General features: G+C 42.7%; 1 protein-coding gene across 1 annotated transcript in view; it reads left to right on the top strand.

The window, feature by feature from the left end:
* Positions 1-14,065, top strand: part of kcnq3 (potassium voltage-gated channel, KQT-like subfamily, member 3) — a 104,771-nt gene extending 90,706 nt beyond the window's left edge. Inside the window, 8 exon segments of the mRNA XM_032532271.1 lie at positions 1,226-1,425; positions 2,218-2,323; positions 4,590-4,682; positions 4,799-4,887; positions 7,037-7,140; positions 9,144-9,468; positions 9,471-9,538; positions 9,540-14,065. Coding sequence (XP_032388162.1) covers positions 1,226-1,425; positions 2,218-2,323; positions 4,590-4,682; positions 4,799-4,887; positions 7,037-7,140; positions 9,144-9,468; positions 9,471-9,538; positions 9,540-9,842 — 1,288 coding nt within the window. The 3' untranslated portion in view covers positions 9,843-14,065.
* Positions 14,066-14,278: the final 213 nt, after the last annotated feature.

The following is a 14,278-nucleotide window of genomic DNA, read 5'->3' as shown; positions in this document are numbered from 1 at the left end:
TTCCCCTAAGGCTACGTTAACATTGCTGTGTTTTGGGTTTTAACGTCTTGGGACTCTATTGCAAGTCCTAAGATACTGAAATCGAGTCCCTGAATAGTTCAAAAGCTTTGAAGCCTAAAAGACGACGTAAACCCATTGAGTCCAGTTTTCACCTAGATGTCTTTTATTAAAAATGTAGGATAAACCCCTTGATATGTTAAAAAGGGAATATATATACATATATATTATGTGTATATATATATATATATATACACATATATATACAGTTTTTACTTACACACTCCCTTTCTCTTATTTAAGAGCGGACAAGAACCAAAAATAGCAGCAATGGGAAAATCCATCAACATGGGCTGTGATGGATGGTGGTCTGTCACTTTATTGATGCAGAACTGTCCGCCTCATGGATGCAATCCTTCATGTCTGCACCCCTCGCCTGCACACTTTAATAAAACATGGATGCAGCGTCTGTAATATAACCTTTATCAAATCTGAATTTGGAATCAACTTCACCAAGGTTTCGGAACCCAGTGTGGTCTGACAGGTGTGGAGGATAACGCATACGTGTCCCTACAAAGAGAGTATAGAGCAGGGGGGTTCACTAGGGGCCAGATCACATCCAGGACCGGACACGGAGAGTTACTCACATGCTTTATTCAAGAGAAAAAGTCAGATATTCTGACTGTATTATTACACGTCTCGAATGCTTTCTCACTTCTCACGTCCCTGAGAAGCTCCTTCAGCAGCAGACTGATAACCCCCCCCCCCCCCCCCCCCCCCCCCCCCCAAAATGTCCCCGTTGTGGGATGAATAAAGTAAAATCTAATCTAATCTAATTAATCTAATCTAATAAATACAGTTTGGGCTTCGTAAAGCCCCACAAAAGTTCCTTAGCCACCATAGAAAAAAGTGACAAAATATCAGTAGAAGGGGAAAAAACATCAAAAAAGCATCAAAAATGTTAAAAAAAAAAAGCTCCAAAAGCATTGACAAAAACACCAAAAGTTTCGCAAAGGGAGTCTAAAACGGTATGGAAGCAACAAAAACGTCAAAAAATAACCCCAAAAAAGGGATTGGGGCCAAAAAAGTTCACAATTTTTTTTAATTTTTAATAGAGAAGTTGGTCATTAGAAGAACTGTGTCGTATGACTTTGAACATTCAGTCATATCATCACAACCTCGTCCTCCACACTGTATCTCTTTTCTCCATTTTTATCTTGCATTCTAGCCAAAAACTGAGTTTACTGGAGCGTGTTCGGCTGCAGAACGCGCGGCCGTCGGTCGGGACGGGCCGGAGGCTCACGGGTCACGCCGACTCCATCGAGGAAAGTCCCTCCAAGGAGCCCAAACCTGCCGGGTTCAGCAACCGGGAACGCTTCCGCACGGCCTTCCGCATGAAGGCCTACACGCTCCGCCAGAGCTCTGAAGGTATGGAAGTAAAACCGCGTGGGGGGTGTGGGCACGGACCACGCGGCCATCACCATGTCACCTGTGTGGGCTTTGCTAATTGTCACTGATATGTCTTTTCCACCAAGGCTAACCAGGTTCTGGTTCTGGTTCGGGTGCCAGTTTGGTGCTGGTTCTACTCCAGTTCTCTAAGAACCAGCTGGATCTTCCCCAGCCTGAGAGCCAGCAGACTGTTGGTTCCCTCCCCAGACCACGGTGGTTCTGGTTTCCTCCTCAGACCACGGTGGTTCTGGTTTCCTCCCCAGACCACGGTGGTTCTGGTTTCCTCCCCAGACCACGGTGGTTCTGGTTTCCCATCCATGTTTAAAGCTAACACTAACAGCTCTCTATGGTTAACAGCTGACCGGGCCGAAAGTTTTTTTTCCGAACGTCATGATAACCCCGCCCCCCCAGCACCAGACGTAACCGGGTCTTATCTCTAGACCAGCGCTAAGTTGGTGCTGAGTCTGGGATGTTATTTATCTTCCGGGTCTTTCCATAAAGAGCAGGTGTAGACCCCCCCCCAACTTGACACAAGAAGGATTGTTGTTGTCGTTCCTCGCTGAACGGAAGAAAATACGAGTCAAAATCGGCCAAAATGGACGCCGACGGCACGGGACACAGCGAACAGACTCGAGTCTGTGGGGTGGGGGGTCTGGGGGTGTCAGTGCCTTGAGACTGGCGGTCGAATCAGGCTCCTTCCATCGAAGTATAGAATATTCGACTTTTCGGGGTCACCCCTCATTCTTGTAAATACTTGTTTCATTTTGCCAGATTCTGGAGCCCTGGGAGAACCAGCCTTAGAGGACCGGGGCTTCCCTGCAGACATCCTCCTGGAGGAGATGATCCCCACACTGAAGCTGGTCATCAGGGCAGTCAGGTCAGGCGCTTTAAATCCACATTTCATTAAGATCTGTCTTGTGACTTTCCCAATTTACATGTGACTTCCTACTTTTTCGTGATGATCATGTGTAGGGCTGGGCGGGGGCGTGGCACAAAATACGGGGCCCGGTAGAAAGGCATTGTCTACGGGCCCCTCCCCGCATCCTCAGCTGTTCATTGTAGCATAAATTTGGGGCCTCCTCATCACATGAGGGCCCTGGGTATCTCCCCCCCCCCCCCCCCCAGTCTGACGCCCCTGGGGCTGGGTATCTTTTTAGGAATGGGCAAATTGCCTCCTTAGTATCGAAAAAAAGCCTTGTCATTCGATGGATGGATGGATGGATGGATGGATGATGGATGGATGGATGGATGGATGGATAGATGATGATGATAGATGAGTAGATAGATAGGATGATAGATAGATAGATAGATAGATAGATAGATAGATAGATAGATAGATAGATAGATAGATAGATAGATAGATAGATAGATAGATCCCAAAAAATGGGAAATTATAGTGTTACAGCAGCAATATCAGTCACACAGCACAGAATATAAATATAACGAAATACTAGTATACAATATACAGTGGGGTTCGAAAGTTTTGGCCCCCCAGGTTAAAAACGTGTATTAATGTGCATAAATAAGCCAAGAAAAGATGGAAAAATCTCCAAAAGGCATCAAATGACAGATTAGACATTCGTATAATATGTCACAAAAAGTTAGATTTTACTTCCATCATCTACACTTTCAAAATAACAGAAAACAAAAAAAATGGCGTCTGCAAAAGTTTGGGCCCCCTGCAGAGTTAATACCTTGTGCTGCCCCCCCCCCCCCCCCCCCCCCATTTGTTTAAAAATGTAATGGGGAGGAGAAAACGGTCCTGTGATGTGATGGGATAAGATCATGGGTACGGGGCTTATAGGAACTGGTCTTTAATTGGGATTAGTTCTTGTAAAATGGAGTAGAGAACCAGAAAGCACTCAGAAACTTCTTAACAGCAGCTAAAAATCTTGTTTTCGCTGATCCTCTGGTTCTCTTTTCTTGCTGCAGAGATGTAGTACGTTGCAGTTTAAAATACTCCAGACACAGTAAGACTGGTGCTCTGGATGTTTGCTGCAGCCTCAGAGCTGAGCATGGGAAACCAGAGAGTCTAAGCAGGAGAACATCTATAGGCCACCCAGCTGACATAATGCAGGAACTCAATCTAGTGTGAGGGCCTGTTAGATGAGTGATTAACCCTGTGAAAGCGCTGCTTCCTTCCACCCCATTATTTTGGGTTTGAATGGGTCTGAATGGGATGCTCAGACCCGTCTGGTTTCAGTTTCAGGGCCCAAGACTTGTCTGTCAAACACTGAAGCTCGTGCAGCAGGCGCTGACTCTGGGAAGAGGTCGGGTTAAAGTCGGCTCACAGTGGGAGTTCTGTGGGACAGGGCATCTCCGTGTAGACCTCGTCCACATCGATCCCACCAATCTGTCCCAAAACGTCGCTGCAAAGAGCGTAAATGCCGTCACTGCCCAATGTGAAGAGAGCCCAGATTTGAGTCGCGCATGCGTCCCTTTGTGACAAGTAGCATACAAGATGCTAACGAGAGACTTCTGTAATGTCAGTAAAAGTGGATTCAAGGCACCGTTGCTCCGTCTGGTGCTTAACCCAAAACAATTGTGATTGGTTTAAAGAAATGCCAATAAACCAGAGCACGTTGTTCTCCCATCCCGGGAAGTTGCATGGACTAGACAAAAACTACGCGAGACAAATGTCCAACTGACCCAGAACATACTACATAACCCATGTTGCCTGGGAACGTCTTGGGAGACACAGACTAATATAAACCCCTAACCCTAACCCTTACCCTAACCCTATCTATTAAAGGTAGTGCATTATGGGACACACTTCCCCCAAGCGTCCCACTTTGGCCTCCTTTAAGAGCCAGGTAAAGCTAACCAAACATGTAATCACAGCTAACTTGTGTTTCCATTTTAATTTCTACCAATGAATTGTCCTGTGCAGATGAATATTAGCTCCTGGGCTACAATCTGGCACATTTACGTGTTCTGTTGTGCTTGCTCGTCAATGTGCATTGTCCTGAGTTAATAAATTAATAAATAAAGAAATGGATGCATGGAGATTTTGACTATGGCCTCAATTCGAAATATGTGAAAAATTGAAATGAGTTATCACAAAGACGATGCCGTAGTTCACCAGGTTTGATCAAATGGATTCTGTCGCCTTCATGTCTGAAACTCTTGTCTTTGTCTCACAGGATCATGCAATTCCTCCTGAACAAGAAGCGGTTTAAGGAAACTCTGAGGCCTTACGATGTCAAAGATCGGACGACAGTACTCTGCCGGACCATGTGCATGCTCTGTAGAACAAATACTCAGACCAGTGCAGACTACCACAGATTGTCTATATCTGTAGATGAACGCAATGTCTCCTCTTTTTCGAGTCATCTGTTTCTCTTCCTTTAAGGATCGACATGATTCTGGCCCCTGGACCCCCCCTCACCCCCAAACAGAAGAAACGCATGAAAGCTTTTACTACCGCCCAGTCAGTGCCCAGTACCTGCTATCTCTTCACAGAGAAACAATGAATGGACATGTGTAAGATGTAATTGCATTTTAGACTGAAAAGTCATCTCAACGGTTTTGGTATTTTTCCAACCTGACTTTTTAGTCCCATCTGGGTGAGAGTGACTAATGAAATCAAAAATTCTTGAAATTGGTTTTCGTTTTCAGTTAATTATTATTGTTATTTTTTTCACACAAAAGAGACGTCAGAAAAAGTCAACATTAAAAAATATTTTAAAACTTTGGAAAAAACATTGAAAAAGCATCCACAACATTGAGAAAGTGACAAAAATGTCAGAAAAGAGAGAAAAATGTCAGAAAAAGAGAGAAAAATGTCAGAAAAAGTGACAAAAATGTCAGAAAAAGTAACAAAAATGTCAGAAAAAGTAACAAAAATGTCAGAAAAAGTAACAAAAATGTCAGAAAAAGTGACAAAAAGGTCAGAAAAAGTAACAAAAATGTCAGAAAAAGAGAGAAAAATGTCAGAAAAATTGACCAAAATGTCAGAAAAAGTAACAAAAATGTCAGAAAAAGTGGCAAAAATGTCAGAAAAAGTGACCAAAATGTCAGAAAAAGTAACAAAAATGTCAGAAAAAGTAACAAAAATGTCAGAAAAAGTAACAAAAATGTCAGAAAAAGTAACAAAAATGTCAGAAAAAGTAACAAAAATGTCAGAAAAAGTAACAAAAATGTCAGAAAAAGTAACAAAAATGTCAGAAAAAGTACAAAAATGTCAGAAAAAGTGACAAAAAGGTCAGAAAAAGTAACAAAAATGTCAGAAAAAGTGACAAAATGTCAGAAAAAGTAACAAAAATGTCAGAAAAAGTGACAAAAAGGTCAGAAAAAGTAACAAAAATGTCAGAAAAATTGACCAAAATGTCAGAAAAAAGTAACAAAAATGTCAGAAAAATGTACAAAATGTCAGAAAAAGTAACAAAATGTCAGAAAAACAAGTAACAAAATGTCAGAAAAAGTGACCAAAATGTCAGAAAATAACAAAATGTCAGAAAAATACAAAATGTCAGAAAAAGTAACAAAATGTCAGAAAAAGTGACAAAAATGTCAGAAAAAGTAACAAAAATGTCAGAAAAAGTGAACACAAAATGTCAGAAAATAAAAATGTCAGAAAAATACCAAAATGTCAGAAAAAGTGACAAAATGTCAGAAAAAGTAACAAAAGGTCAGAAAAAGTAACAAAAATGTCAGAAAAAGTGACAAAAGGTCAGAAAAAGTAACAAAAATGTCAGAAAAATTGACCAAAATGTCAGAAAAAGTAACAAAAATGTCAGAAAAAGTAACACAAATGTCAGAAAAAGTGACCAAAATGTCAGAAAAAGTAACAAAAATGTCAGAAAAAGTAACAAAAATGTCAGAAAAAGTGACAAAAAGGTCAGAAAAAGTAACAAAAATGTCAGAAAAATTGACCAAAATGTCAGAAAAATTGACCAAAATGTCAGAAAAAGTGACCAAAATGTCAGAAAAAGTAACCAAAAGGTCAGAAAAAGTAACCAAAAGGTCAGAAAAAGTAACAACGATGTTGAAAAAAAGTGACCAAACTGTTTTGTTTTTGTCTGGTTGACGGGAAATGAACAACACAAGGGTTAAGAGTTGACAACTAATTGATTAATCGATTAATTGTTGCAGCTCTACATACTTATACATGGACCAGTTTCAAAGACTGATGTCCTCAGGTCAAATTTGACCCATTTTCAAAGTTTCTGTATAAGTAAAAAAAAAAATGTTGTCAACTAACTTTCCCAAAAAAATAACATGGACGGTTCCAAATGCTTACCGATGAACGTTCATGGTCTACGTCATCCATCTGATCCTGACTATTTGTCAAAACAGTTAATAATTTCTGCTTATTTCACCCAATCATTTCATGTAAATGAGGTTTTCTTGGCCATAAAATTCCAAAAATAAGTCTAAAACTAGTGGTAAAAAGTTATAAAGTTGGCTAAGAAGATGTAACATAGAATTGAGTGATAATTCATAGGCTACATGTTTTTTAACCAAAAATAGAAAAACACGGAAAACAGGGTCCAGGAACTTTTTATTTCTAAAGCAGTGTATCTAAAGCGGGTGAATCTGTGATTTATGTCCCCCCGAGCAAATGTCTCTGCAGTCCATGTCCACTCAGTGTCCCTGTGTTGCAGGAGTGAGACCTACCTAGCCAAAGCTGCCTCCATGCCCGACACCGAAGACCAAAGCATGATGGGTAGATTTGTCCGGGTGGAGAGACAGGTGAGGATCAGAACTGCCAAAAACATCAATAATCCAACGTTTCAGGTGATTTGAATCCGATCCAAATAGACACACGATGGCATGTTTGTCGCAACGTTGTCAAATGCGGATCCAAATCTGCAGCATTGGGTTGCACATGTTGCTGCTTCAAATCTTACTTTTTAAAGCCGAAGACCGGCCGTAGAACTTGGTCACACCAGCATTTATTTATATATAGCAGCATTGTATTCAATAAAGTCATCTGCAATGCAATTTTGTGTAGTTTGATTTATAATAAAACATTGTTTTTGTAAAGTAGTGGAACTAAGTGGAAGGTAGCGGGAAAATTAAACACTCAAGTAAAGTGTATAAGTACACAGGAGCACTGTCAGTGCAAGACTCATTCTCCCACAATGCACCACAGAGCGCCACAGGAAGTCCTTCCAGCCTGTGGACGTCGACTTTGTGACTCCTCCCTCTAAGTGTCTGACACACAGACACACACACACACACACACACACAACACACACTTAGTGAGTGTCGGTACACGATCCGTCCCTCCTGCACGATCCGTTCTGCCCATGTGCAAGATGTTCGCACATGTGCAGATGATATCATGATGATGCCATGATGATGTCATGAAGATGTCATGAAGATGTCATGATGATGTCATGATGATGTCATGATGATGTCATGAAGATGTCATGAAGATGTCATGAAGATGTCATGATGATGTCATGATGATGTCATGAAGATGTCATGAAGATGTCATGATGATGTCATGATGATGTCATGAAGATGTCATGATGATGTCATGAAGATGTCATGATGATGTCATGATGATGTCATGATGATGTCATGATGATGTCATGAAGATGTCATGAAGATGTCATGATGATGTCATGATGATGTCATGAAGATGTCATGATGATGTCATGAAGATGTCATGATGATGTCATGATGAAGGCGGATTTATGACACTGCACGACCTGTTCCCGTAGACAGTTAAAGAAAGTCTGGTCGCCTCCACCGGAAAGCTAACGTTAGCTTAGCATACAGCTTATTCGCTAGCTGAGACAGCGTGTAAAAGACCCTTAAAACTTAAAATAACCGTTTGAATGTATAACAGCTGTTACGTCAGCTCTACTTTACTTGTGCTCATTTAAAACACAATCACTCACTACTTGTCTTTATTATTACTGTAAAGTCTTAGTTTAGCTGGAGCTGCTTTTCCCGCCGTTTAGTTTGAGTAACGTTACTTTAGGCCGAATCAAGCTGCCAGCCTGTTAGCCAAATTAGCTGTTAGCTAAACTAGCGTTAGCTTCCAGGTGGAGGCTAACAGCAGACCGCTACTGTGGAACAGATCGTGTACCGACAGAGAGTCTGAAACTACACAACATTATTGCAATACTTTGCTGCTACTATATATTCATTATTACTGTTCACCGTTACAACTCCTTAATTATGTAAATACTGTATCATGAAAAAATCCTTTAACTATGTAAATACCGTGCATATCCACACTTTTCATATTTCTTTATTTATACAGTGAGGAAGAAAAGTGTTTGAACACCCTGCCATTTTGCAAGTTCATAGGGGGGTCTGAAATTGTCATTTTTAAGTTTTTTTTTCAGACATTTTGAAGGCAGACTAACAAGTCTTTGAGGGTCAGAATTGTAGCTGATAGACAGGTGTTTAAATACTCATTTGCAGCTGTATCATACAAATAAATAGTAAAAAAAATCATACATTGTGATTTCTGGATTTTTTTTTTAGATTATGTCTCTCACAGTGGACATGCACCTACGGTGACGATATCAGACCCTCCGTGATTTCTAAGTGGGAGAACTTGCAAAATAGCAGGGTGTTCAAATACTTATTTTCCTCTCTGTATCTCTACTCTGATATTTAGGTTTTCTTGCAACTGTAACACAGAACTTAGTATTTCTGATACCTCACCTCAACATCTGGACTTACAGCACAGTAGTAAATGTATTCCTCCGCTGCATGTGTCTCCGTCCCAGGTGGAGGACATGGAGAAGAAGTTGGACTTCCTGGTGGACATGCACATTCAGCACACGGAGCACCTGCAGGTGGACTCCGCCGGCGCCGCCCGCATGACCCTGGAGACCTGCGGCGCCGCGCCCAACGGCGAGGTCCGCCGCGTTTTCCTCAACTACGCAGAGGCGTTCCCGCACATGGCGTACCAGGTGCCCGTCGGGGGGGGGCGAGGACCGAGCGCCGAGGGGGTCCGGTTGGCCGGCGGCCGCGGACCTTCAGACCGTCACGCCCCGCCGACCTCGCAGCTCCACCAGCGCCGCCCGACGGCCGCCGTCCCCACGTACGCGGAGCGCCCACGGTGTTGCCCATCAGCTCGCTGCAGGACTTGTCGGCGGGGCCGGGCAGGACCACGGGGGGGGGGGGGGGGGGGGGGCGACTCGCCGCTCTCCCTGCTGTCGGTGAACCACGAGGAGCTGGAGCGCTCGCTGAGCGGGTTCAGCATCTCCGTGGAGCGCGAGGAGGGCGGGGACTTCTTGGTCGGCGGGGCCGCCGGGGTGGCGCCCGGGGACGCCGGCTCCGGCTCCAGACCCAGACCCAGCTACCTGGCGGAGGAGGAGACGGACACGGACACGGACCCGTTCACGCCCAGCGGGGGGGGGGCCCTGCCGCTCTCCTCCACGGGGGAGGGCTTCGGCGACGCCGTGTGGAACATGCCGCCCTGAGAGGCGTTCGCTCGGAAAATCCACGACTCCCGAGATAAGAACCTTGAATCCAACCCACGCCTCTAAACCCAACTCGGTTTGGGTCAAAGCCACAGGAGGAGCGGTGGCTCTAATCCACCTTTATGCCGCGAGTTCGCAAGCGGCGACGTCGTCGGCAACGACGACGGTCAGAGGGCCAACGACGGTCAGAGGGCCAACGCCGATGTCATTCACCGACCGCCGCCCAGACGGACAGCCACGGCGTCGCGAAAAAGAGAAGAAAAAAACAGACAGTTTGTAAAGTAGAACTCTGTACAGCGCACTCTTCGCAAAAACCTAGCTAAGAAAAGACAAAAAAGAACATTAATACACGTACTATAAACACCCAAAAGCTTTATTGCTGCAAAGCCAACCGCACTGCATGTGACGCATGCGATTTCTAGTGTAGACACTGCAAAGTTCAGGATATCAGGAAACGGAAAAAGCGATTGAATGGATATATATAGACATATATATATATTTACTTGCTATGCCATTTTGTAACACTTATTTTTTTATATGAATACATTTTTAAGTTTTTTTTGCATGGTTCGCATGATAATGCACCTTCCGAGGGGCAGCGGTTAGAGGGCGATAACGGAGCCAATCGTCTCCCATCTCTGTTTATTGTGTGTGCCTGTGTGTGGTGTGTGGGTGTGTGTGGTGTGTGTGTGTGTGTGTGTGTGTGTGGTGTGTGTGTGTGTGTGTGTGTGTGTGTGTGTGTGTGTGTGTGTGTGTGTGTGTGTGTGTTGTCTCATTTAACTACATTTGTGGGGTCCAAAAGCCGGACCTACTACTGCTGTGGGGTCCGGACAGCTCTTTGGGGCCAAAATGCTGGACCCTACAACTTTAAAGGTCTGTTTGAGGGTTAAGACTTGGTTTTAGGATTAGGGTTAGAATTAGGTTAAGGTTAGGGTGAGGATTAGGGTTAAGGTTAGGAATTTAGTTGATGATGGTTAAAGTTAGGGTAAGGGCTAGGGAATGCATTGTGTCAGTGATGGGTCCCATAAAGATAGTGAAACGTGTGTGTGTGTGTGTGTGTGTGTGTGTGTGTTGTGTGTGTGTGTGTGTGTGTGTGTGTGTGTGTGTGTGTGTGTGTGTGTGTGAATGACAGAGAGAAAGAGGGACTTGGATAACAAAAACATTGGTTAGTTGCTGACAGTCGGGTTTTTTTGTTGCTTTTCTCACGTTGTGCTGTCAACACCGTGGATTGAGCCTCATTTCTGTCCAGAAAGCAGAATTTCTGATCCTTGTTTTTCTGATTTTTGTTTTCACAACACTGTGCTCTTGAGCTGTTTGTCACCCCCTTATGCACAGCAACCTTTTACAGTTGAAAAAAAGAAGAAGATGTTTTTAACCCTCGTGTTGTCTTCCCGTTGACCTGCAACTTTGTGTTTTTCTGGGTTGAAATTTCAACATTTTGTTCTTTTTCTACACTTTTCTCAACGTTTTTGTCAATTTTATTTCCTATTTTATTTTACTTTGTCACTTTTTCCAACGTTTTTGATGTTATTTGTCACTTTTTACGATTTTTTTGGTCATTTTTTCACTTGTTTTTTTTTTCCAGATTTTTCAACGTAAAGTGCAACACGAGGGTTAAAAGAATTCAAAAGAATTTGAAAACACTAAATCTCACTCTGCTGCTTTTTCGGCACATGAATTCAGGGATACGGACTGTTTTTGGTTTACAAAGGTTTCTGAACATCTTGACTGCTGAGTTCAGTTCATCGCGACTCAAAAAGGATTAATCGATTAGTTGTCAACAATTAAATTAATCGCCAACTACTGTCATAATTGGGATGAGTCGTTTTGTGGACACGAGTTAATCTTCTCTGCTGTCAGCTTGTTAAATGTCAATATATATATTGTTCTAGTTTCTTCTCCCCTCTGTGACGGTAAACTGGATATCTTTGCGTTTCGGACAAAGCATTTGGGAATAATCCACAGATTATTCAACAATCGCGGCCCTTAAAAGAATCTAAGGATTCATGTGAAACTAACTTAAAGGAAACGGTATATTACTGATTATTACAGAGGTCTATATACCAAACTCCAACACCTGGCACTTGCACACAAGTAACCCAAATAATAAAATCTGCATTTAAAGAAATATCCTGGAGTTCAGATTTGGCCCAGAACAAGGAAAAGAAAGTAGAAATGCTGGCGAGCGATTGGTTGCGAAGGTCGACGTTTCTAATTGTACAGACGTGGAAACGAGACGAGCCCGAGCTCCACTTACTGCGACAAAAAAGACGATCACAACTCGGCCTGAACAGCGTTCACTGCTTTAGATTTAGGGCCACAATGATACTGAATGTAACATCTGACAACCAACTATATCTGCACACATGGATTATTACTTTCAGCATGTTAAAGCACCTTCAGAGTCAGGGGATTTTTCAAAGAGGGGCTTCCACACCAGGCTTCAACTGGCTTAAGCCTCTCTCCAACCAAGTCTACAGGACCAGTGCCCGTCCAAACAGTTCTGCCAAAGGCGTTCTTCCATTAGGCTTAGGGAGAATTTTTGTGTCCCTAACAAAAGCCAAAGGGACCTGACCCAGCGTCGCCTTTTGGACATGATGCGAGTGGGAATGAGAGTTGGTGTTGTAACTGCTGCTTAAAAACGAGTTCAAAAACTTCAAATTCGAGACCTTTATTTGTCCCCGCAAGAAGTTAACATGTAGTACATGACAACAAAGACGACAACATTGATAATAAAACATTGATAAAAATACAGGATCAGACCAGATGGGGAAATAACTACCACAACATTAAAGGTTTAGGTGCAAGTGCCTTATGTGCAGATGTTACCTGCACATAAGGCATACTTGGACTCTACAGACGTTACCTGAACCTGGCCAATGGGAGCGTATTTCGGGGGGGGGGGGGGGGGGGGGGGGGTCTCTTGAAATGAGCCCTACAAACAGCTCGGATCGAAGCCTGGTGTGGACGCAGCGCCAGTCAAATGAAATGAACAAACACTTCTAATTAGTATTATCTATTTATCCTCTTGTATTACAGGTATTTATCTTCGGCTACGGAAGCCCATTCAATTCTATATTATAAAGAGCAAAGGATCAAACATGAATAGTCACCACATGTAGATCCAACACAAAGATAATAATACATCCCTGTAGACTTTCATTCATCGTGCCTCTGCAGCCGAGAACGACTCCACATCGGCGTCCTGGATTTAGTGTTTCACTTCATCCCCGTACGCGCCAAACACACCACACAGGATTTAGGAAGGTCACCTGTAGTGATTTGACTTCTATGGACTTCTCTTTTTTTTTTTATAACTAGCACACGGTACAGTCTTGCTTTTGTATAAAATGTTGTTTTATAGTTTCGTGATGCTTAAAGCCCCCGAAGCACCAACCAGACGGCCGACACTCGGCAGAAAAAGGCAGTCGGACTAATCCGTCGTGTGCGGGCACAACACAGTGGGTCTCCATTTTTATCAAGTCTTTTTTTTTGCTACCCTTTCGGTCAAAATGTGAAAATGATCTGCCAATCAGTTTGTGTAATTCCCTTTGGAGTTTCTTGCTTGATTGACAAAGATCTGGCTCATTGTTTTCGGTTCATGCCGCTGAAACTAACGTTTTCCAATGATGGAAACTGAGTTGGCGAAATTATCTGACATTTTGGCGGGAAAAACAAGATTATTTCTCCTGTTGTCCTCGGGTCAAGTTTGACCCATTTTCATAAGGTTTCTATATCAGAAAGGGGGCTTTCTTTCAACCAAATTGTCAAAAGAAATAACATGGATGGTTCCGGACGACGCTCTTGAGAAGTGAGTTAAATGTTCAGCTCACTACTTTCATTGAACGTGGGTGTTTTAGTCAATTTTATAGCATTTGAAAAAAACATCGACGACAGAAACGTCAGAAAAGGTGCAGAAACAAATTGGCCAAAACATCAGAAAAAGTGACAAAATAAAACTGATTAAAACATCAAAACACAGGGAAAAGCCACAAAAGTTTCAAAAAAAGAAGACCAAAGTGTTGAAAACAGTTTAAAGGCAGCTAGCTAGCTAGCTAGCGGATCAAGGACAGATACCTGGCTAAAAGGAAATTGCGCGGAAACCACGCAGGTCCCTTTAAAGCTCATCATCTGCCTTTTCAACATGGATGGATAGTAGAAAAGTACTTTGAACAAACTTTTTGGGGGTCAGTTTTTGATGTAAACATTAACTTGGGTGCATTTAAAAAAACATATTCCAGGGTTGCTTGTAAAAACAGTTCTTTGAGAATCTCTTTTATGTCCAAGATCAATTTGTATCGTCTCTGAAATTGTCCCTGACCTAATTGTCGAGATCTGAAATGTCAACGAATCAGGACCTTATGAATCGGAAACAAAGGACGATACCCAGCCCTAGTTACAGCACATTAAATGAATAAATGATTCAAATTAACTTT

The sequence above is a fragment of the Etheostoma spectabile genome, chromosome 12 (assembly GCF_008692095.1).
Source record: "Etheostoma spectabile isolate EspeVRDwgs_2016 chromosome 12, UIUC_Espe_1.0, whole genome shotgun sequence".
In the NCBI taxonomy this organism is placed as follows: domain Eukaryota; kingdom Metazoa; phylum Chordata; class Actinopteri; order Perciformes; family Percidae; genus Etheostoma; species Etheostoma spectabile.
Note: the sequence above shows the minus strand (reverse complement) of the source record. Positions and strands in the feature narration are given on the sequence as shown.